The 25483-nt window shown below is 42.0% G+C and overlaps 1 protein-coding gene across 3 annotated transcripts in view; it reads left to right on the top strand.

Annotated features, from left to right (window-relative positions):
• The window catches only part of PSMF1 (proteasome inhibitor subunit 1), a 54845-nt gene extending 30024 nt beyond the window's left edge, over positions 1 to 24821 (top strand). For 2 of the 3 annotated variants that reach the window (XM_078375466.1, XM_035298209.2), the window contains 3 exons: positions 20653 to 20706; positions 21843 to 22001; positions 22548 to 24821. In XM_078375466.1, coding sequence (XP_078231592.1) covers positions 20653 to 20706; positions 21843 to 22001; positions 22548 to 22599 — 265 coding nt within the window. In that variant the 3' untranslated portion in view covers positions 22600 to 24821. The remainder of the gene's footprint in view (positions 1 to 20652; positions 20707 to 21842; positions 22002 to 22547) is intronic. The other variant, XM_035298210.3, reaches the window with a different exon arrangement.
• The last annotated feature ends 662 nt before the right edge of the window (positions 24822 to 25483 follow it).

Raw genomic sequence — 25483 nt, forward strand, 5'->3', positions numbered from 1 at the left:
GAAGAGTTCTTAGATACAGCACTAAAAGCACAATATTAAAAAATGATAAATTGAGCTTCATCAAAATTTAAAACTTTGGCTCTGTGAAAGATGCTGTTAAGAGAATAGAAGCATAACCTATAGGTTGGAAGGAAATGCTCGAAAACCACATATTCAACAAAGGATTCATATCTAGATAAAGAAATTTCAAAATCAACAGCTTAAGAAACAATCCAGTTAGAAAATGGAAAAATGAAGGCCAGATATGGTGGCTCATGCCTGTAATCCCAGCACTTTGGGAGGCCGAGGTGGGTGGATCACCTGAGGCCAGGAGTTTGAGATCACCCTGGCTAACATGTTGAAACTCTGTCTCTACAAAAATTCAAAAATTAGCCAGGTGTGGTGGTGCATGCCAGTAGTCTCAGCTACTCAGGGGGCTGAGGCAGGAGGATCACTTGAACCCAGGAGGTGGAGGTTGCAGTGAACCAAGATCACACCACTGCATTCCAGCCTGGGCAACAGAGTGAGACTCTGTCTCAAAAAAAAAAAACAATAAAGAAAGAAAGAAAGAAAATGGGAAAATGATATGAAGAGATAATACACTGAGAAGAATGTACAGGTAGCAAATAAGCAATGAAAAGATGCTCAGCATTGCTAGCCGTTGAGCTAGGGGAAATGCAAAAATGAAGCCACAGTGGGATGCTTTGTACTTATTAGAATAGCTAAAATTAAAAATAGTGATGGTACTAAATTCTAGAGAGAGCGCAGAAAAACTGGATCATGTACACTGCTGAAGGGCATGTAAAGTTTTACAGCTACTCTGGAAAATCATTTGGTAGTTTCTTAAAAAACTAAACATGTACTTAATAGTTAGATCCAGGAATCACTCCTGGGCATTTATCTCAGAAAAATGAAAATTGTACCCATGGGAAAACCTATACACAGATGTTGAGGAGTTTTATTTGTAATAGTCAAAAGCTGGATATAATCCGGATGTCCCTCCTCTGTGATGAATGGTTAAAGGAACTGTGGCATATCTATACTGTGGAATACTACGTGGCAGTATAAAGGAATGAACTGTTGAAACACAGCAATTTTGTTAATCAAAGTCATTATGCTGAGTGAAAGCATTATGCTGAGCCAAACCCAAAAGGTTACATATTACGTGATTCTACTTACATAACATTTTCAAAATGATACAATTATAAAGGTGCTGAACAGATTAATGGTTGCCAGGGGTTACAGATGAGGGCAGTAGCATGAGAGAGATTTTTGTGGTGGTTTAACTATTAGAAAAAACTGAGTGAAGTGTATTAGAACTTCTTGTACCATTTTCCAACCCCTGCTGTTTTTTTTTTTTTTTTGAGACAGTCTCCCTCTGTCACCGAGGCTGGAGTACAGTGGTGCAATCTTGGCTCACTGCAGCCTCCACCTCCCAGGTTCAAGTGAGTCTTCTGCCTCAGCCTCCCAAGTAGCTGGGATTACAGATGCCTGCCACCATACCCGCTCATTTTTGTATTTTTAGTAGAGATGGGGTTTCACCATATTGGTTGGCTAGGCTGGTCTCGAACTCCTGCCCTCAAGTGATTGCCTGCCTCAGCCTCCCAAAGGGCTGGGATTACAGGCATGAGCCACCGTGCCCAGGCCCCTGTGAATCTTTAATTATTTAAAAACAAAATGGTTTTTAAAATTTAGATGCTGAAGAGCCACTTAGGTTCCTAAGTCCATGGTATTTATTGAGCTCCCTGTGTCAGGGGACAGTAGATCTAGCCCTGAGTGTTTCACAAGGGCCAGTAAGGCCTTCTGCCCTACTGCTCGCCCCCCTCATCTAGTCAGGGATGAGCAATGGACCAGGAACACATAGGGAAAGGAACCTGAGCCATACCTGAAGGCTTCCCCCAGGAAGGTATTCTTTAGGACCACTAAGCAGGCTCCTAAAGAATAAGGAATAGATGTTAGCCAGACAGAGAGTAGTGTGGAAAGGGCATCTTAGCCTGAAGTCCTGTCCTGTGCAGAGCCCTGGAAGGACAGGCAGTGTAGCCAGAGCTGGGAGGGTGTCATGAAGTGGGTTGCTGAGCCCAGGTCAAGCTTCCCCACTTAGGGTAAGGGAAAGAATACGATACTCCTTATCAGGGTAGAAAATTTCCAAGAAGTGATGTGGGCCTCACTTTCACATTAGTGAATCTTAACTAATGAAGGCTCTGAGTTTTTGGTCTGAGGAGGCTTTGGGGAAGATGTGGATATTCTACTAGGCCTAGAAAATGGGGAGGAGGGTACCAAGCAAGCACTGGGCTGCTACAGGTCTAGCAAGCCCTTCCCTAACCTCGTTTTGGTTGGCAAAAAACCTCTGGTTCTCTATCTCTGGAGCTCACCCCATTTTTGACAGTACCACGACTCGTTTTTTGTCTGATCCCAAGATTACTGGCTTTTCTTCAGGCGCCTATTTTCTTTGCTTTGTGTTTTCATCCATTGCTTGGACCTGTGCATTGTACATTTTTGGTGAGCCCTCTATTCAGCAAATATTTGTATCTCTGTGGGTTCAGGGATTCCTAGGGCTGGGCCCATATTTCAGAGGCATGCATTCCCTCTGGCGTGGGAGATAGGTGAGTTAGAGAGATAATTGCTGTTACAGAGGTTAGCACAGAGATCCTTCTTGATAATCCTGGGAACAGCTATTTGGAAGTGCTGCCTGAGCTGTGTCTTCATGGGAAAGGGAATTATTTCTTAAACTCTCTTTCTGCCTTTTCATATGTCTGAATTACTACATAACAGATTTTTTTTAGTGAGAAGGTTGTTCAGGCTGAGGAAACAGGTTAGAGGCATCAAGGTCTGAAAGCATGGGGCCATCCCTGAACTTTGGCTGGACAAAGATAATTTGTCTGGAATCCTAGCATATACCAGCTATGGAGGATGGGACCAGACTTTGGGAGGCCCCTGATGTGAAATACATGAACCACCCTGTGGACAGTTGGAAACCACTGAAGGATTCTGATGGCAGCAGTACCTTTGACTAAAGAGCCTGGTGCGTTGGAGGGGATCAGGCAGAAGATCGAGCTTGTTCCTCCTCCATACGCTGAAGGAAGGACTTGGTCCCATTCCTTCCCTGCCTCACCTCTCCCCGAATGTCAAGGAGAGAGTATGGCAGTTAGGAGCATGGGCTTTGGAGATTGATCAGCTGGGTTCAAACCCTGTGCTTGCACCTTTCCCTGTCTCAGCATATTTAGCCTCTTGGAGCCTCTGTTTTCTGATCTGCACCTTGAGAATAGTTACAGCTGTCTTAGAGGTTTTGTAGGATTGAATGTGATGATGGATGTCACATGTTTACATTCAATAAATATTCAGTGGTCTAGTAACTGGCCACTGGGGAAAAAAAGTATTCAGTGCATTCCCATTCAGGTAGCTGGCAAAGATGAGAACAACACTGAAGGTTTAATGAGTAGAGGGTCTCTCTGAAGAGAACCTTGTTTTATTGTTTTTTTAATGCCCACCATCTTCCCTGCCAAATGGATTTGATGTAGTGCAGCCAGTAGCTATGAGAGTGTCAGCCCAGAGTGGGTGTTGGGCAACTGTATCTAGGCTCAGGCCCAGGTCCGTTATGGACATTGTTTCTGTTGTCATCATCATCACCCTGTGTTGAGGACAGAAGTAATTGCCATTTCTTGGTTGTTCACTATGCGTTGGCCTATGAACCAACTGCATTAATTTATGGTTGCTCATCTTCTGGACAGCCCTACAAAAAGATCAGTGGCATCCTCACTTTATAGCGGAGGAAACAGTAGCTGAGGGAAGTAGTATAGCTTCTCAGCATTATCTCGCTGGGAGGGTGAGCACTGGGATTTACCCCTAAGTGGGTCTAACTCAGCAGCTATGCTTTTCCCACTGCACCCGACAGCGTTAGCTCATGTAATAAGCAATGTGTGTATAAATTCAATGTAGTGTAGACTGATTATGGAGAAAAGCCCATCCTCTTCCCCTACTCAGTTAAGTCTTTCTCAGCAGACCTATTTCACAGGCACTGAACTGGAGAGGTGGTTGGAAGAGGAGGCAGAATGTTTAAGAGGCTTTTTCTTAGCCTCTAGCAAATAGCCTATCAGATCTCCCCTCTGTAATCACCTAACCTGCATCTGCCCCCGCCCCACCCCCTGCTCCCTGCTTATTCCTCTGCCAGCCTGCTTTGTCCATGAGCTCAGATAGCTGTGTTGACACGATTCCTTTACTACAGCTCCCATCACCACCATGTTGCTCAGCAGCCAGGCACTCACACTTCCACCTTTTCCTTTCCTCCTGAAATGCCCAGTTTTGGGATGAAGCCGCAGGGCAGGAAGGAGGCAAAAGGCGTCACAGCAGCTGGCCTCTCTGGCTGCTGCGGAGTGTTAATTACCTCATCACTGAGCAGCCATCACTGAACACCCTTGGCTGGTACTCTGAGCGGAAATGGCAGCCTCTGCTTCTTCCCATAGGGCACAGTCCTGTGTCTCACCACTCACCTTAAACACTCTTGTTTTGCCTATCTCATACCTGGTAATTTCCAAATACAAACTAAAGTTGGGATTGTCTGCCTTAGAGCATGAAGAGACTTGTTTCCCTAAGTGTGTAGTGATGTATGGCTGCAGCTTGTCAAAGGATTCTGGGTCTGCTGTGATGATACTGGGTGCTTCTAGGCTAGGAGTATAGCTAGAGAGGACATTCCATTTTAGTGGAAGATTAGAGGTGGGCAGGTCTTTCCTTACTCCTGGATGTCTAGGAAAGAATTAATGAAAACAACCCATCTGTAAGGGAAAGCTTTTTTATCCAGCCTAACTCTTTATTGTCATTATAAGTCCAACCTGTTTCCTTTTGTTTCATCCGTCCTCTGATAGTCAAATCTGCTCCCTGTTTTGAAAAAACAATTTTTTTCTATGCTTAACCAGCTTATCTAAAAATAAATCTTTAGATATAAAGCTCTTATTTATGTCATTCTGAATTCATTTTTAATCCCAACCAATCTGTATCTTTACATATTTTTAAATGTTCCAAATAGTTTTCATTTTGCATTTTCTTTTTAAATTTCATAATCCATTTACTAAAGTGCTAAACATAACTCTTTTAGTATCTGATATTTTATTTTGCTAGTGTGCTATGGTTTATGTAACTTCTATGGGGTATATCAAGCTCTTCTAATTTTTCATTGTAAATAGTACAGCTATGAACATCCCTGTTTATTAGGTTTGTTAAATTTTACTTCCTTGAGTTATATTACTTATGCTGGAGGACATCAAACTTTATGTTCTCAGGAACCCTGTAGCACTCTCAAAAATTACTGAGGACCCCAGAGAGCTCTTATGTGGGTTATATATGTCAATATTTACTGCATTAGAAGTTACAAATGAAATTTTCAAAATATCCATTTATTTATTCATTTAAAAATAAGCCGATTTTATGTTAATATAAATAAATTTCTATGAGAATATCTTTTCAAAACAAAAAATTTAATGAGAAGAGTAACATTGTTTTACATTTTTGCAAATCTCTTTAATGTCTAGCTTAATTGAAGACAACTAGACTCTCATTTCTGCTTCTGCATTTGGTCTGTAGGGGATGTGTTGTTTTCATTGAAGCCTTTCACATATCAGTTGGAAAAAAGAGGACTAGTTTAATAACCTTTCAAATAATTGTAGATATGCTTTACTCTTAAACCAACTTGACAAGTAGTAGTTTTTGTAAGGGTTAGTTGTAATATGGAATCTGAATCAATGTAAGTGAACTTTTTATATATTTGTTACATTAAAATCCACTGGTCTATCATGCCCTTTGAGTGGAGCTTTTACCTATGTATGAAACTATTATAGAATACTGTATATTTTGGTCATTTGGAAAATATAGATTCACTGAGGTATGCAGATCTGCTCAAAGTTGACGAATTTTATTATACAATATCATTGCTAATTTTTGCTTGAAAACTTGAATTTTCTCATTGGCAGTAAATACCATTCATTGTTTTCCTTGAAATAATGGGCTTACATCCTTTTGGAGAAAATGTCTGCTATGTAGCCAAGTCTGAATAAGCATGGTTTGTCATTCTTTCAAGTAAAAAAAAAAATTTCTTTGAAGAAATGGTGGCTTCAGCTAGCAACTTGAACAAGTACTTTTCATTATGACAATTACTGTGCCTCTGTGTGCAGTAGAAGCGCTGTATGCAAGGCCAGGTGCGGTGGCCCATGCCTGTAATCCCAGCACTTTGGGAGGCCGAGGCAAGTGAATTGCTTTAGCCTAAAGTTTCAGGCCAGCCTGGGCAACATGGTGAACCTCTGCCTCTAAAAATTAGCTGGTCGTGGTGGCCTGAGCCAGGAGTCCCAACTACTTGAGAGGCTGAGGTGGGAGGATTGCTTGAGCCCAGGAGGTGGAGGTTGCAGTGAGCTATGATCACACCACACTCCAGCCTGGGCGACAGAGTGAGACACTGTCTCAAAAACACACAAAAAAGAAATATTTTATGCCCATTTTCCATGTCACACAGAATATTAAAAAGACATATTTAACGGGCACAGTGGCTCATGCCTGTCATCCCAGTACTTTGGGAGGCCAAGGTGGGTGGATCACAAAGTCAGGAGTTTGAGACCAGCCTGGCCAACACAGCAAAACCCCATCTCTACCAAAAACACAAAAAATTAGCTGGGCATGATGGTGGGTGCCTGTAATCCCAGCTACTTGGGAGGCTGAGGCCGGAGAATCGCTTGAACCCAGGAGGTTGCAGTGAGCTGAGATTGCGCCACTGTACTCCGCAGTTTAGGAACAGAGCTAGAACTCTGTCTCAGAAAACAAAAAGTATTCAAAGGTTGAAATTTTACAAACTTGATAATCTATATGTCTTCATCAAGTACGTTCTAAAGTGAAGCTGGACGTGGGTGGGTGGGTGGCAAGGGAAAATGGAGTGATGCCAGGGTAGTGCTACTGCTTTGAGTCACACTATGGCATCAGCAGTTCCACCCACTATTGCTTTTGCACTGGCAGTATAAATGTCAACACAGTGAAAAAAGCAAATAGCTTCTGAGATGAAATAGTTTTGACGTCATGGTACAGGAGTTTATGAATCACATTTTAAAGTTTTTTTTTTTTCTTGAAGTTTGGGTTGTCTTTTTATGACTTGTTGGCATTGTTTATATATTCTGAATTTAAGTCCTTCACTAAATATATGTATTAAAAATGTCTTCCTTCTCTTTGTAACTTGCCTTTTATACCTTGTTAATGGTGTTTTTAACATTTTTAATTTGTATGTAATCTAGCTTATCAATGCTTTCCCTTTATGTTTAGGGCTCTTTTGATTTGTGTTTAAGAGTCTTTGCTCTATGCCAAAGTCATGGAGGAATCCTCATATATTTTCTGCTAGAAGCTTTAATGGTTTACCTTTTATATTTAGAGCAATAATCCATTTTTATGTGCGGTATGAGATTTATATTTTTCCATATTAATATCCAGTTGGTCCAGCACCATATTTTGAAAAGAATGTCCTCTTCCTTTGTTACTTTAAAAATTTAATTTTCATCTTTCATTACTTGTGAAACTATTATTCTCTATTCTTAAAATTTGCCCTCATTCTTTTCCCCTTGGGGGTCACATAATATTGATCCCTTTGGTTTTCTCCTGTGGATAGCAAAGTTCAATGATATTTATACAGCTACTGTTTGTTAAGTGCCAGTGATTCCAGACAAATGCTGGGCATTTCATCCATGTGCGCTTTTTAGTTCCCTCAACAATTCCATGAGATTGGTAAGGGCTATCCCCATTTTGCAGGTAAGGAAGCTAAAGTTAATATACAGTAAGTAACTTCATCATAACAGTAAGAAGCAAAAGTTGTGTTATAATAGTAAATTATCGAATTCTACTTATTGAACTCTTTGTAATGTACAGGCACTACAATTTTGTAAGCATTCTCATTTAATATATATAACAACCCTGTGAAATAAATATCATTGTCTGTTATTTTGCACAAAAGAAAGCTAGGGCTTGGGGATTTTATAACTTTCCCTGGGTCACACAGCTGTGAAATGGTGAGGCCAGAATTTGGACTGAGTCTTATCCCCAAATCATTCTAAGTGTCCATCATGTGCTACTTACTGGGAATATGTCATGTGTGGATGCAGCCTTTAAAAAGCTCACAGTTGATTGGGGCTAATTGCCCTTTTCATTCCAGATCATCAGTCTTTTTAAAACAATGGTAGAAGTATGTCTGAGATCTGCTGAAGCACAGTGAAGGATGACTAATCTGAAGGGTAGAAGAAAAGGCTTCGTAGAAATGATGCCTGATAAGCTACATTTTAAAAGACCAATAAAAATTCAGTGGTATTTAGGGTAACTGACTTTTATGGCAGAGGGAACGATGGGTACCAATGGAGCTATGAAATCATCTTGTAGAAGTGGGGGAGTTTTTGTTTCACTCTTGTCAGCATGTGAAGGGAAAAAAGATGAATGCAAGGGCCAAATCACAAGGCCGTATGTGCTAAGAAGCTGGATTTGATCCATGAGGTGATGGAAGCTATCAGAATGTTTTGAAAAGTTACGTGGTTGGGACTCTGTTAAATATGGATTTTTTTTCTTTGAAGAATGCAGTCATATTCTGACAATGGACATATTACATGGCTAATATTTATTGAACATTTACTGTGTGCTGAGCAGTTACATTAAGTATAAAGTATATGTAAAATAATCTCTTTTAATCCTCATAAGAGAATGAGGTAGATGCTCCTGGTATCCCTGTTTTATGAAAAAGAAAACTGAGGCACCAAGAACTTGACTTGCCCAAAGCAACACATCTCATGAGCATTGGAACAGGATTCAGCCCTGACTATTTCCAACTTTTGACACAAGTATTGGTAGTTGTTTTAGAAGAAAGGAGCTTGGCTTGGATTGCTCCAAGAACACAGAGAAAGTATGGTTGGAACACAGTAGAGCAGTGGAGCAGAGACATAGGAGGTGACACCATGGGGTAAGCACAAGTCAGTGCATTTAACCCATGGGGCCAAGATCAGAATGGGAAGCCACTAGGCAGTTTTAACAAGGGAGGGACTTCATATTGTTTTCATAAAAAAACAAAAACAGAATAACCCTCTGGCTCCTTTGTAGAGATGGATTGTAGAGGGACAAGAGTAGAAATAGACCCAGAAAAGGAGCTGACACAGGCAGCCAGGCAAGAAGTAATGGTGGTAGATGGTAGATGATGGTAGATAAGGCAGGTGGCTCTGGGATATATTTGGAAGAATACCTTGCTGATGGGTTGGCTTAATGAAGGAAAGAAAAATCAAGGACGATGCAAGTTCTTTTTTTAGCCTGTCATTTCTAATTTGGGGCTACCATAACTAATGCTTCAGTGGACATACTTTTTATGCAACTTGGAACATATCTCTGAATGTTTCCCTTAGAATAGATTCCTGTAGAATTACTACATTAAGGATCAAGCCTGTTTATAGAGATTTTGATACATATTGCTCAGTTGCCCTTCGAAACAGTTGTGTTAATTGACATTCTTACTGTATTTCAGTGTCATTTCCCTATCCTTATCAGTGCTGGAGTCAGTCTCGTTATTCTTCTAAATTACTCAGAAAAACATTGTCTTCATAACATCTGTAAGCTAACTGAAGCCAAATTATAAGGCAAGTAAAGTGGAGAAAGTGCTTGCAGCATATACGTGCATCATAAATTGCCACAAACTTAGTGGCTTAAAACTGTACCCACTTATTATCTCATAATTCTCTAGGTCAAGAATATGGAATTCCTTGGCTTATTCAGGTCATTGGCAGAATTCACTTCCTTGCAGTTATAAGACTAAGGTCCCTATCCTTCTCCCTCATCTCCATAAGACTTTCTGCATTTCTTCTCATGTGGCTGCCTCCTCTTCAAAGCCAACAGTGCTATGTTGAGTCTCTTCTTGTCATTCTTCTTCTGCCACAATCCATGTTCTGTGCTTTCAAGGGTTCCTGTTCATTAGATTAGCCCATCAAGATAATCTCTTTTGAGGTCAACTGCACCATAAAGCAAAACAATCACAGGATTGCTTTCTCATCACATTCATAGGTACTGGGGATTAGGAGTTGTGGAGTCTTGAGAGGGGATTTAATTCCCTTTACCACAGTCTGTTCTCTGGCTTCTCAAATGTGAAATACATCTTCCTTTCCCTGAGGCTTCTGAGAGTCTTAACCACTGGATCAACTCAGTCCACCATCTTATCTAAATCTCATTAGCTTGAAGGACCAATATCTAATCATCTCAATCAGGTGCAGTTGAGGCTTCTGAGCACAGCTCCTTTCAATCAGTTGCCAAAGAAACAAGTTCCTTGTTCCTATCATATGGTAGTGGGGTTACAGAGGATATCTGTATTTTCTAACATAGAAAAAAAACATGTGCATGAAAGTTATTGAGTACAGTATTATTTATAGTTACATATGCACACCCCAGAAACATCATCAATGCTTGCAATAGAAAATTAAGTAAATTTTTAAAATTTGCTTCACTTGAGTATGTATTACTTGGCTATTAAAAATGTTAATGGCAAAGACAACTTAGGAAATATAGCACTTATTTGGAGGAAAGCAGTGGGATCCAAAATGATATAATATTGTTATGATCATATGAAAACATGCTTATGAGAGAAGACATGAAAATAATGCATAAGTAATCATTGTGACAGAGTCAGATTATGGGTGACATTTTTCTTTTCTGAATGCTTTAGAATTTTTAACATAATTTATGTATATTTTTCTTTCTCTTAAAAACCATTGATCACTTAGCCTAAATGTAGTATTTTCCAATCTTTCTTAGTCCCTGGTTCACCTTTGATCTCACAAGATATCCTTCAGGGTAAGGAAAAGGAAAGGTTTATTGCCCTGTTAGTTCAGGGCCCTGTGACCAGTGCTACTCTTGTATATGTATTCATACACTTCTTTGCCGTTATCAGCATCTTCATTTCCCCAATTCTGAGTTTCCACACTTGGCTAGACGAAGTTAATAAACTCAGACACCAAAATTCCATGGCTGAATTGTACTGTGACTGGGAAATAGTATAGCCCCAAACCAGCAATGTCAGCTTACCTGGGAGCTTGTGAAAAATGCAGAATCTAAGGTCCCACTCCTAGTCTTCTGAATGCACGTGAGTCAAGTGGAGGATCTACATTTTAGTAAGATCCTCCACTTGATTCATGTGCACCTGATAGTTTGAGCAGCACTGGCCTAGGTAGTTCAAATAATGCTGTGGATTAGGATCTGAAAATATTTAGGTTGTTGATACTAGGTGTTCTATGAAACCACAGCTGGCACTCCTAAAGCAGCCTGGTGTGCAGTGTTCACACCCAGTGATCAACCACAGGTACAAATTAGCAGCTGTGAAGGCAACCATATTGGCATTCTGTACTGGTTAAGAAGGTTCTGGTTCTAGAGTAAGCACATGCCATCCTGAGTTTCCCATTCAGTGCAACCTTACAGAATGCATAGAGTGAAGCTATTTGAGAATATGAAAAGTCCTCATTGAGAAAGCACATTGGAGAATAGCAGAGTTTGAAATACCACTAAATGGGCAGTGAATTCACCATTGTTCCTCTGAAATATCTTCCAGTCCAAATTCAAGCACACCCAAAGTAAGGAAATGAACATTGGCATGGACAGACAGTGTTCCAGGAAAGGCCTGCACTTCTGGCTAAAAGAGCAGGGAAAGGTTCTACTAATGCTCAGAGAGAGTGGGAAAAATCTCCCATGTTTCTTTTTCCTTTTCTCCATTCATTTATATCCCAGTCTGCAGCAGTCTGCACACACCTAAAACTGAGGAAGAACCTTCCTTTCCAACAAGAGGACCTGTCATCTCAAGAGTATGAGACAAACCACTGTTGCTTTTTTCTTCCCATTGTCCTCCCTCCACTTGATTCTGGTCACAGGTACAGTCGTAGGAACTACATGACAGAGCAGGTAAATAAAGCCCCAGCTTTCTGATCAGAGGATCCAAAAAGGAGCCGTCCAGAGAAATGGAAAGTACCGAGTGGACTGCAGAGAGGGAAGAGCTGAGAAAGCACCCCATAAAGTTGTTATGGCCTTACCTGTAGCTGTATGTAAGTGGATCTGATTCTAAATAGCACATCAAAGACTTCTAGAACATAACTACAGGAGAGCTCACTGTTCAGGTCCCAGACTGACAACTAGATAGCACAAGCATGGTAGAGACCTTAGTAACATTGTAAAGCCTGTAAAAACAGAACTGACATCGAAAGAAAAACCTGGAGCCTGAACTTAACTGGATTGATTGCCTGCTAAAATATCAAGATTATTCTAAAGCCTCATAACAAAATGTTCCAAGTAACTAGGATAAAGTCAAAATTACTGGGCATAAAAGAACCAAGAAAATTTCAGCTCACAAAAAGACTATCAACAGATGTCAGTATTAAGATGACACAGATGTTGGAATTATCTGCCAGACTTTAAAGTGGCTATTATAAAAATGCTCCAAGAAGTGAGGGCAAACAGTCTTGAAATGAATGAAATGATAGACATGTCAGCTAATAAACAGAAGACATTAAGAACCAAATGGAAATTTTAGTACTGAAAAATACCATAAGAAAATTTAAATCTCACTGGATAAATTAGTAATAGAATGGATTTGACTGAGGGGTCAGTGAACTTGAAGATAGGTAAACAAATTATTCTGTTTGAACAACAGAGAGAAAAAAGATTTAAACATAATGTCTAAGGGATCTGTGGGGCAATTATCAAAGGTCTAACTTTGGGGACACTGGAGTCCTAGGAGAGGAGAAAGTGCAGTACAGAACTCTTTAAAGAAAGTAATGGCTGAAAACTTCTCAGATTTGGCAACAGGCATAAACCTATAGATTCAAAAAGCTTAGCAGACCCTAAATAGGATAAACTTAAAGAAGTACATGCCCAAACATATAATCAAACTGCTGAAAACTAAAGATTTTTTAAAAAGTCTTGAAAGCAGAGAAGAACAACTCATTACTCATAAAGGAACAAGAATTTGAATGATTATGAATTTCTAATCAGGAATCATGGAGGCGAGAAAGAAGAACAGCATTCTCAAAGTATGGAGAAAAAAACAATTGTCAACCCAGAATTCTGTATCCAGTGAATATTTCACCTTCATTTCTAAAGGATATTAAGATATTCTTAGTGAAAAGAAACTAAGAGAATTTAGAGTCAACAGATCTTCTCAAATGGAATTGTAAAAGGAAGTTCTTCAGACAGAATGAAAATGATACCAGACGGAAACTTCAAACATCCGGTATAAAAGAAGAGTGGTAGAAATGGTAAATATGTGGGTAAATATAATGGACAGTTCTTTAAAATATGTTTTATAGTTTTATTAATCAGTGTTTTCTTAGAGGGACAGGAACTAATAGGAAATATATATATATATTCCTATTTGTTTATATATATATGTATATATAAACAAATACATATATATAAACAAATACATATAAATATATATACACATATATGTGTATGTATATGTAAGCCTTCAGTAAGCACCTCAGCAGGTTGTGTTTTTTTTTTTGTCCTGTTGGAGTGACCCACACCTTCATTCCTGAAGGGTCTGGGCCATTACACAATCACAGGGTCCCACAATAGGTTGTCGGCAAGCTGAAGAGCAAGGATAGCCAGTCCGACTCCAAGACTAAAGAACTTGGAGTCTAATGCTCAAGGGCAGGAAGCATCCAGCACAGGAGAAAGATGTAGGCTGGGAGGCTAGGCCCATCATCTCCTTTTCATGTTTTTCTGCCAGCTTTATATTTGCTGGCAGCTGATTAGGTTGTGCCCACCAAATTAAGGGTGGATCTGCATTCCCTAGCCCACTGACTCAAATGCTCATCTCTTTTTGGCAACACTCTCACAGATATACCCAGGATCAATATTTTGTATCCTTCAGTCCAATCAAGTTGACACTCAATATTAACCATCACAAGTCTACCCCTTGTCAACTTGAACCCATACACATCTCCTGAGATCATACATAATCTTTAAATAAAGACAATAATAAGGGTGAAGATATTTTCTTAATACAAGTGTATACATGCACAAACATGTTTTTAAGAAAAGGAGAAAACGCTCATGACAATTACAGTCCTTGTTTCTGCAACTGATCACGTGGTTGTAGCTGGTATTGATGACTACCTTCTTCTACTACCCATTCTGTATTCCCTTTGCCTTCAGTAAGCACATATGCAGGTTGTGTTTTCTTTTTCCTGATGGAGTGACCCAAACCTTCATTCCTGAAGGGTCTGGGCCATTTGTAGTCCTACCTGGATTGGGCTGTTGTAGTTTCCCATTGATATTAATCACTGGGTATGGTAATATTAGGAGACTCCCTAATGGATCTCCTGTATTCCATGTGTACTCTTCCTTACCTCCGTTGTGAAGCAGTAGGCTGATTTCATCTTAATAGTTGGGGTCACTCACTCAAGCCAACATTGTAGCTCTCTCCTCAGCCTGTTGACTTAAAGGTAGGAGGAGCCCAAAGTGTCAGTTGGCAATCCTAACTTCCAGTTTAATGGAAGCGTTGCTGTGTTTCCTGGTGGCAGCGTCCTCCTTCTGGAACTGAGACCTCTGGACCAGCAGAACACAGTGTTACAGGAACAGGAAGTAAAAATCTTGCTAGTGGATCTTAATCTTTTAAAAACTAAATTTAGCACAGCATCTGACACAAAGCAAGCTCTCAACAAATAGTAGTGGCCGCTGTTATTTCGTTCTTCCAGGTCTTTCCTTTAACAAATCTGTTCACATACAATGCTACATTTTACCATCATGGCAGGCCCTGTGGGTGTTACCACCTGGATTTTATATCTTAAAGAAGGAAGTGCAGAAGGTTCATGGCAGACTCCTGGCAGCCAGCTGGAAAATCCCCAACCCAAAGTCCAGAGCACATCTCTGCCTCCCAGTCCTGAGGCCTTTCCAGTTCCCATCCCAGACCACCTCAGCTAGGTGTCAGCTGGATTTGTGTGCCCAACGAGGCATATGGCTTTTATATAAAAGAGAAGCACATAAGGAGGAAATCATGAGTGTTCAGGATCACCTTCCAATCCCTTAAAGAAGTTGCTTTTGCAGTAGCGACATACTACCCAGTGGGCTCAGCCATGCAGTTTTTCCTGCAAGGTTAGAGTGGATCATTTCCTTCAGTTGATCACCATTTGAAGTAGTAGGGGTTTGAGTTCAGAGGCCATGTACAAAAATGATTTTTAAAATCCCCAGAGCTTCATTTAGCACATCTAAGACTGAGAGTCAGCCAAGAGGGGGCTATCTAGAGAAAGATGGATCCCCCTCCTCCATGCTGTTTATTCTAAATGGATTCATACAAAAATTAGCCAGGCATGGTGGCACATGCCTGTAATCCTAGCTACTGAGGAGATTGAGGCAGGAGAATTGCTTGAACCTGGGAGGTGGAGGTTGCAGTGAACCGAGATTGAGCCGCTGTACTCCAGCCTGGGCAGCAGAGTGAGACTCGGTCTCAAAAAAAAAAAAAAAGAAAAGAAAAAAATAAATAAATAAATGGGTTCTAAGTGTGTACATAATGAGGTCACAGAAGTGTTCATGTGTTGCAGTGAGTCTGTGTTGAATATGAGCCTACTGAATATGTTGTTACAATTTCTAGTACACAAATTATTGGGCGAGCCTTGCAACTGCTTTTTTAGAAAATTTTTATATTCTTCTTTAATGATAGAGATAGGGTCTCACTGTGTTGCTCAGGCTAGTCTCGAACTCCTGGACTCAAGCAGTCCTCCCACCTCAGCCTCCCAAAGTGCTTGGATTACAGGTGTGAACCACTGCACTTGGCCTTTTTTTTTTTTTTTTGGATTTTTAATAGAGACATGGTTTTGCCACGTTGGCTAGGCTGGTCTCCAACTCCTGGCCTCGAGTGATTTGCCCACCTTGGCCTCCCAAAGTGCTGGGATTACAGGCATGAGCCACTGTGCCCAGCCTGCAACTGCCTTTCTGGACGTCGTTGTTCTGTTTCTTCTCTCCTCCCCCAATTCTGTGATCCGGAGAGAAAAATAAAGATGGTTGCATATTTCAGAGTAATCAAGACTCTATTCATTTTAACATCCACTAGAAGCCACCTATGTTTGCCACTCTGTGTGGCGGGGCACTTCATGGAGTCAGGTAAGATCCTCACTTCCCTCTGGCACCACCTGGTCTGCCTCCAGTTAGGCAGGATATTGGAGGCCACCAGAAACTTTGACTGCTAGCTCCATGAACTGTGGCTTGGGAGCAGTAATCTAGGTCAGGAAAAATTCCTTCCCTAGGAAACGTGGCCTTGTCCATTTAAATCACAGTATTCTACAGTTCTAGCCCATTGGATGGAACTGACTGGAGGAGAACCTACTTTTGGATTTTTTCCCAGATTTCTAATTAATGGCTTCTTACCTGTAAGGTTAGATTAGCTGCTGTTTATAAGGCTTTCCCAAGGTCTGGCAGGAAACTGCCAGTGCCCCAGAACTGTCAGGTTTGTACTGCTTGCCAGGGCTCTGTGAAGATTCCAAAGTGCATCTTTCAAAATACTAAATATTTTTGTTGTATTATATCCATATCCTGTGCAGAAAAAACAGGAAAGTATAAAGATCTCACCACCCAGGAGTAACTGTCATTGTTTACACTCTCAGTACACTTCTTTCTTTTTTTGAGATGGAGTTTCACTCTTGTTGCCCAGACTGGAATGCAGTGGCCTCCTGGGTTCAAGCGATTCTCCTGCCTCAGCCTCCTGAGTAGCTGGGATTACAGGTGTGCACCACCACACCCAGCTAATTTTTTTGTATTTTTAGTAGAGACGGGGTTTCACCACGTTGATCAGGCTGGTCTCGAACTTCTGACTTCATGATCCACCTGCCTCAGCCTCCCAAAGTGCTGCAATTACAGGTATGAGCCACTGCGCCTGGCCTAGTATGCTTCTTTTAGTTTTAATATACATACCAGCACCACCCTGCATATACACCTGCACACATTTTTCACAGTTGATTTCCCTCTGCTATTGATAACCCCCTTCCCCCTCGATACTAAATACTAGAGCATGAGTGTTTTTCCACATCATTTTTAAAACATTCTAAGAACATGGTTTTTATTGTTTTCATGGCTACATTTAGGAATCTGCCATGATGTTCCTAACTAGTCTCCATTTAGGCTAATTCCAGTTTCCTTGATTAATGTCTTTGTGAGCATATTTTAATTTAAATTCCATATTCTTTATTTAAATGGATACCTAGACATGAAATTATCAGATCAAAGAATATAGAGATATATGAGGGTCTCACTCACTACTGCCGGTCTGTGTGCCACATCTTCCCGCTGCTCTGCTGCCCAGTTCCTCCACTGATCACAATGGAAGAAGACATTGCCGTGCTTGTCATTGATAATGGCTCCAGCATACGCAAAGCTGGTTTTGTTGGGGATGATGCCCTCAAACCGTGTTTCCTTCACTGTCAAGTGCCCCCAACACCAGGGCATGATGGTGGACATGGACTAGAAAGACTTCTACATGGAAAACAAGGCCCAGAGCAAGCACAGCATCCTGACACTGAGTACCCCATCGAGCACAGTGTCGTCACCATCTGGGAAGACATGGAGAAGATCTGGCACCACACCTTCTACAACGAGCTCCATGTATTCCTGGAGGAGCACCCAGTGCTGCTGACTGAGGGCTCCCTGAACCCTAAGGCTAACAGAGAGAAGATGACTCAGATCATATTTGAGACCTTCAACACCCTGGACATGTATGTGGCAGCCCAGGCCATACTGTCCTTCTTTGCCTCTGGGCACACCACTGGCATTGTCATGGACTCTGAAGTCCATGACACAGTGCCCATCTATGAGGGCTGTGCTCACCCTATGCCATTCTGTGTCGGGACCTGGCTGGCCAGGACCTAACTGACTGCCTCATGAAGATTCTCACAGAGTATGGCTACAGCTTCACTACCACAGCTGAGTGGGAAGTCATGTGTGACATCAAGGAGAAGCAGTGCCACTTCACCCAGGACTTTGAGCAGGAGATGGCCACTGTCGCGTCATCCTCCTCCCTGAAGAAAAGCTACAAGCTGCCTGACAGCCATGTGATTGCCATTGGCAATGTGTGGTTTCAGAGTCTGGAGGCATTGTTCCAGTCCTCCTTTCTGGGCATGGAATCACCCAGCCATCCCTGACAGGATGCAGAAGGAAATCACTGTCCTGGTGCCCAGCACAAGGAAGATCAAGATCATTGCCCCTACTGAGCGCAAGTGCTCAGTGTGGATTGGCAGCTCCATCCTGGCCTCACTGTCCACCTTCCAGCAGATGTGGATTAGCAAGCAGAAGTATGACAAGTTGGGCCCCTCCATATCCACTGCAAATGCTTCTAAATGGAGTACAAGCAGATGTGTAGCATTTGCTGCATAGGTTAATTCGGATGTATAAATTTGCCCCTGACAAATGTGTGTACCTCATGCTAGCCTCACCAAACTGGAATAAGCCTTTGGAAAAAAGTTTGTCCTTGAAGCTTGTGTCTGATATCAGCACTGCATTATAGAACTTGTTGCTGATTTTGACCTTGTATTCAAGTTAACCGTTATCTTGGTATTTGTTTAATACTTTGTACGTATCTTTTGATTTCAAGCCTTAGTACATGTGATTCAGTCACTTCATGGCTGAGGTGAGGACATGATTGTGGAAGACAAGTCCAAGGCTTGGCGGGTCTGTGTGGCCAGCAGTCTCCCACTGGTGCAGGGTATTAATGTGTCAGGGCTGAGTGTTCTGGGATTTCTCTAGTGGCTGGCAAGAGCTCCTGAACCAGTTGTCGTGTCTGTCTTGCCTATAGGACCCAGTTTCCTTTCTTAGCTGATGTTTTCCTGCCAGAACACCGTGGGCTGTTACTTGCCTTGAGTTGAAAGTGGTTTGCATTTACACCTGTAAATTTATTCATCCTTTTCATTTATATAAGGTTTTTTGGTATGCAATTCTTCAGTCTTTAAGAAATTACAACAAATTTTGGTTTTCTACTGTTATATGAGAACATTCGGCTCCAGCAGCACATCATTGTGTAAGAAAAAAATTAAAGTGCTACCATGAAAAAAAAAAAAGACATGTAAGACTTTTGAAGGATTATGTATTTTTTGTGTATATCTATATATGTTACAGAGATAATACAGAATTACTCTCCAGAAAGCGTGGAGTCATTTTGTGATTTCTAGCTCATGCATTCTCCATGAAGGCAGAAATCGGTTACTGGGGTTGGGGGCAGTCCTGGAGATGACAATGGTTTGTGGCCCTCCTGCAGGCACAGTGTATAAACAGATACACAGTACATCTGTAGTACTAAAATTGTGGGCACAGTACCTCTATAATACATCTGTAGTACATCCATAGTACATCTATAGTACATCCATAGTACATCTGTAGTACATCTGTAGTACTAAAATTGTGGGCACAGTACATCTGTAGTACATCCATAGTACATCTATAGTACATCTGTAGTACTAAAATTGTGGGCACAGTACATCTGTAGTACATCTGTAGTACATCCATAGTACATCTATAGTACATCTGTAGTACATCCATAGTACATCTGTAGTACATCTGTAGTACAGTACATCTGTAGTACTAAAATTGTGGGCACAGTACATCTGTAGTACATCTGTAGTACATCCATAGTACATCTATAGTACATCTGTAGTACAGTACATCTGTAGTACTAAAATTGTGGGCACAGTACATCTGTAGTACATCTGTAGTACATCCATAGTACATCTGTGGTACATCTGTAGTACAGTACATCTGTAGTACTAAAATTGTGGGCACAGTACATCTGTAGTACATCCATAGTACATCTATAGTACATCTGTAGTACATCTGTAGTACAGTACATCTGTAGTACTAAAATTGTGGGCACAGTACATCTGTAGTACATCTGTAGTACATCCATAGTACATCTGTAGTACATCTGTAGTACAGTACATCTGTAGTACTAAAATTGTGGGCACAGTACATCTGTAGTACATCCATAGTACATCCATAGTACATCTGTAGTACATCTGTAGTACTAAAATTGTGGGCACAGTACATCTGTAGTACATCCATAGTACATCTGTAGTACATCTGTAGTACAGTACATCTGTAGTACTAAAATTGTGGGCACAGTACATCTATAGTACATCTGTAGTACAGTACATCTGTAGTACTAAAATTGTATACAGGGGCTATTGACAAAAAGGTTGAGAAGCACTGTTCTAGCTACATATGACTCCATACATCTTCCTTCGAAGCTTTTAAATCTTAGCTTTGGGATTTTGGTTTTGGGGTTTAAGAATAATATTTTTCTGATGTAAAACTTCTTGGTTCATTATATAAAGTTAAGAAAATGCAGAAAGATGTGAATAAAATTTTCTGGAGGTTACTAATAAAAGGTTACCAATTAATATTAACATTTAATATTTTAATCCATGGTTTTTGTTTGTTTTTTTATTTTAATCCATGTTTTTAGGTGTGTGTTACACTCTTCTCATGTAATCGCCATTGTAAGATTATCAGTGTTCATCTGAGCCAAGGACCACCCTGAAATATCCCTTGTGTTATGGTCTCGTGCAAGGGTTTCCCCTGTCCCCCATGCCTGGGAGTGTTTGTGATCCCACATGCATCAGGTGCCTGGCTGCTCTGGGACTTGAAATAATTGTCTCTTGTTTGTTTCAGGTGTGATCCCCTGGGCCCATTTGCTGTCGGGGGAGAAGACTTAGACCCTTTTGGGTGAGTACTGCTTGGGGGGTGGCAGCAACACAACTTGCTCTTGTGGCTTTTCAGCCCCAGCTCATCTTCTAATTTTAGAGTTTTCGGTCAGTCTCTGTCTTCAGGGAGGAGGAGGCAGTTGTTGCTGAGTGGCTGAGAAAGCACTGCCACATATGCTGCTCCTCCACACCTAGTGCAATGCAGGAGAGCGCTGAGTGTTGGCAGGGAGCTGAGCAAGCCCAGCAGGCAGCTCTTCTGCCATTTCCCAGCCCCCCTGCCCACCCTAGTTTATCAGATGTATAGTCAAGAGCACATGGTGGGCCTTAGGGCAGCTCAGGGCTATTCAGAGGCTACCCCACTTGATAAAGGGAGTCTCTGAGTCCCATTAGACTCTGGATGGTTCTTATCATGCATCCAACAAAGTTACTACAGCCTCAGCTATCCACTCTCTTCTCTAAATGATTTAGACTAGATTTTAAGCTCTGCTGCAAAGTGACGCCAACTTCAACATCTCATTTTTAGACAGTGGGGAGATTACGTAGGTCTGCAGTACAGCTTAAGCAGTGACTTCAAAATTTGGGGAACCATCAGGTCATTCATCCTAGTTTGAGCACATGAGGTCAGGTCCGTGGAGCTCCATGAGGGACAGATACTTTCAGGAGCCAGACATAGGCAACCCACAGGCAGTGAGAAATTGCCCTGAGGCCGTTAAAGAAAAGAGAGCCCAAAAAACCAACACCATGAATTATCTCAATGCTATTATTAGTCCTTAAACCTAAAATTTCACCCTGCAGAACCTCGTGAGGGCACTGTAGTTGACCTTGGGAAGTTCTGGCTCTTGGTCTTGATCAAGTTGTCCCTCTTGGATCTGGCGGGGATCTCAATTTTGAGGAGCCCTACAGAACCAAAAGCACTATGCAGAAGAACCAGCCCCTGCAGAGCCGAAAGTACTCACTCAGCTGTGAGGTCTGCTCTTCGTGTAGGCTTTGTGTTCTTGCCCTTGCCCACTTCCTACTGGCTCTCAGCCATTCACATGTCTGCTTGGGCCATCAAGAGTAGATATCCCTGCCATTCTTGGTCCATTCTCACCTCCCTTGCCTTTTCTCCAAGGACAGTCCTTGCCACACCTACTTACCCAACTTTTCTTCTTGCCTCAGGCGTCGGAGAGGTGGCATGATTGTGGATCCCCTGAGATCTGGCTTCCCAAGAGCGCTAATTGACCCATCGTCAGGCCTCCCGAGCCGGCTTCCTCCAGGCGCTGTGCCCCCAGGAGCTCGCTTTGACCCCTTTGGACCCATTGGGACCAGCCCATCTGGGTAGGTAGTCACTCAGGTATGCTGAGAAGTAGGACTTGATGGCAGCTTTGCTCAGTGTGGCAGCAACAAAGCTTTCTAGCCCCAGGCTCAAGAGTTACAGCTGCCTCCACGTGTTGCTTCCAGGAGAGCGGAGCCTCCTCCAGGGCTCTGCCTGATGCCTCCCTGGAGCCTTCTAGGAGCTCCCCATCCCTCAATGCCTCTCTTCCCCCAGCTCCCCTCTGGGGAGGACTCAAAGTAGGAGGAGGAACTAACAATTCTTGAAAGTTTGTATGTCAAAAACCCAGTGGATCCTTTCTTCAGCAGTCTTGGGTAGATGGTGCTATCTATATTTTATAGATGCAGAAAATGAGACCCTGAAGGATTAGGTAACTTATACCAAGTGAGGGAGTCAGGATTCAAACCCAGGCTGTCTGGCTCTTGAGTGCATGTTTTTAAATTCCTCACACCATGACATCATTTTGAAGGGCAGCCTTTCTCAGTGCAGGGTCATGTCTGCACCCTGGTCTCTCCATCACTCCAACTCATCAGCCCCTCTTTCCATTCCAGACCTAACCCAGACCATCTTCCCCCGCCGGGCTTCGATGACATGTACCTGTGAAAGCCTCAAGAATGTAACATCCCAGGCTTCCCTCCACTCTCCTGGAGCTGCCACTGCTGTCTCCATCAGCAACTGTGTTCTTGCGGGCTGGGGGCAAGGGATTCTGCCCATGTGTTTGCAAGACAGCTGGGATAGCCTCCCCACCCCTTATCAGAGCCAAGGCACCTGCTGCACCTCTCCACCTGGCTGCAGATAGGTCCCAAAGAGAATCAGTGTGTGTCTTTCACCACCAGCTCCTCCCCACTTCCCAAGGGAGACTCCGGCAACCTCCAGCGATATATATCCTTGACCAGATGCAGTCTCAGTTTCGGGGCTATAAGAACAGAATGCATTTTGGATGTTATTATTAAGAACCAAATGTCAATACAGAATTCATGTTGCCGGTTTCCCACTTTTCTTTTTACATTAACGCATAGTTCCTTCCATTTATGAGACTTTAGAGTCTGAGTTTCTATAGCGCTGAATGACCCTTTTTCCTACCCTGTGCCCATTCTTGCTTAATTCAGGTGCCTTCCCTTCATTAATTGCCATTGCTCCTGACATCACTAAGATGAGTCCCCATCTGGCTGCCTGGATGGAAATGAGTGACTGGAAATCCCATAGGCCACAGGAATGACTTTCACAAGGGCAGGAACATTGTGGAAAGACTGAATCATTCTGATGAGACAAAATCCTCCAGCTATTCCTGTCTGGGCCAGTTTTGTAGGTCCATCTGTGCATGCGCAGCAGTAGTCAAAAAGCTGAGGAGTAAACAGAACAGACCTGAAGGCTAATCTTATTTTTGCCACTAACTTAGTGAATGACCCTAAGCGATTCTCTTCTCCTTTTGGGCCTCGTGCCAAGCCTATGAAATTGGAGGTGGCTTTCCTGCTCTAAAGCATTTTGATGTCTCATTCTGTGTTTGGTAACCCTAGAAACTGGGGCAGAGGCAAAGAATGACGGTTCAGGGTGGTACTTGCTTTGAACCTTGTATAGTTCTTGCCTAACTCTGGTTTTTGGACCCCACGGGGCCCAGACAGAGCACAGGAGCATGGGCTACGTCTGAGTGTGGTGTTGAACTTTGGGAGGAGCAGGGAGCCCTGTGCCTTGGTGACCCGGCCCACCTGACCTTTGGTGTTCTCCGGATCCTTTTCAGCCCGAGGCCCGACAGACGAGGGCAGTGATGAGCCCTGTTCTGGAATGGAAAGAGCACGATAGAGCACCAGGCTAAGAGGCACAAGATCAAGGTGGTAGTCACTTCCGCTCTGAAGCTAGCATTTCAACCATACGTGGGTCCTTTCACTTCTCAGCTCCTTGGATTCCTTTCCCTAAATTAGGACCTATTACTTACCTATAGGGAAGCAGGCCTTTTCTGGGGTATCTGCTGGGCTGTTTTCTGTAGCCTAAGATTGCCTTTCTGCTTACCCTAAGAACAGGTAGACAAAAACTAAACTGATGCCTAGGCCCAGCGTTAGTCTCAGGTGGAAACTAGGCCTGGGTGGGGAGGCTAGCATGAGCAGCTCCCTGGGTATTTCTGTCAGTCCTCATGGCAAGCAGTGATTTAGTAAAAGATCCCAGGGACAGGGAAGCCAACCACCTTGAAACCTTTAGAACATCTGTGCTTTGGAGAAAGACCCAGAGATCAAGCGGAGGTGTAGATTCAATCATTGCTTATAACCTTCTTTGAGAGCTGATAAATGGGAGGAATGTTAGTTTTTGTTTTGGAATTGAATCATACTTGCAACCAAGAGGAATTAGAGCAGTTTGTTCATAAAAATATCCTTTATTATAAAAAGAAGTATTTAAAGGAACATCAGACTAGAGACCATCAGACAGAAGCAGCGAAGGCAGATAACTTTTAGGTCCTTGATGTGAGGAAAAGATAAAATTTAAACAATATATTTGCCACTTAGATTTTTTAGTAGCAAAGGTCAAAAAGATAGTCATATACAAAATTCTGTTTTCTGAAAACAGAAAATTGTGATTCACCTGCAGAATCAGCCATTTTTGTGTGTGTGAGTTTCCTTGCATCAAGGACACTGAGAAACTGTCATTGTCTTAGGCTTTCTATGGGAGGAAGTGAATGGAGCCTTTAGGAACTTCCTGGTCAAGCTGATGGTGCTTATTTTGGCCTCCCTCCTTCCAGTCATGAGTAATCATCAAGCAGCAAAGTGTAATGTTCAGGTGTATATTTTGTAGAACCCAAAAGATTGGAGCCTTAGCAATAAACATCAGCACTAAGTGACCTGTTCCTCGTTTTTTTTTAACAACAGCTTTATTGAGATATAATTCATATACCCATAAGATTCACCCTTTTAAAGTTTACAATTCAGAGGGTTTAGTATGTTCACAGTGTTGTACATCCATCACCATTTCTAATTCCTGAACATTTTCACCACCTCAAAAACAAACCACAAACTCATTAGCATGACTCCCATTCCCCTGCCCTCTGCCTCAGGCAACCACTAACATCTATCTCTAAAGACTTTTTTTTTCTGGACAGTTCTTATAAATGGAATCACTCAATATGTGGCCTTTTGTGTCTGGCTTCTTTAATTTCATGTGATGTTTTCAAGATTCCTTCATGCTATGGCATGTGTCCATGGTATGGATGTATCACATTTTCCTTATCCTTCTGTCAGTTGATGGACAGTTGGGTTGTTTCTACAAAAAGGCGATTATGAATAATGCTGCTAAGAAAATTTGTGTACCAGTTTTTGAGTTTTCAGTTGTTGGAGTTTCAAATGTTTTCAGTTCATTTGGGTATATACCAAGGAGTGGAATTGGCGGTTCACATGGTAGCTCTATAGTCTACTCTGTGAGAAATTGCCAGGCTGTTTTCCACGGCAGCTGTACCATTTTACACTTCCACTGGTAATTTTTATGAGGGTTCCAGTGTCTCTAC

Source organism: Callithrix jacchus, chromosome 5, assembly GCF_049354715.1.
Source record: "Callithrix jacchus isolate 240 chromosome 5, calJac240_pri, whole genome shotgun sequence".
In the NCBI taxonomy this organism is placed as follows: Eukaryota; Metazoa; Chordata; class Mammalia; order Primates; family Cebidae; genus Callithrix; species Callithrix jacchus.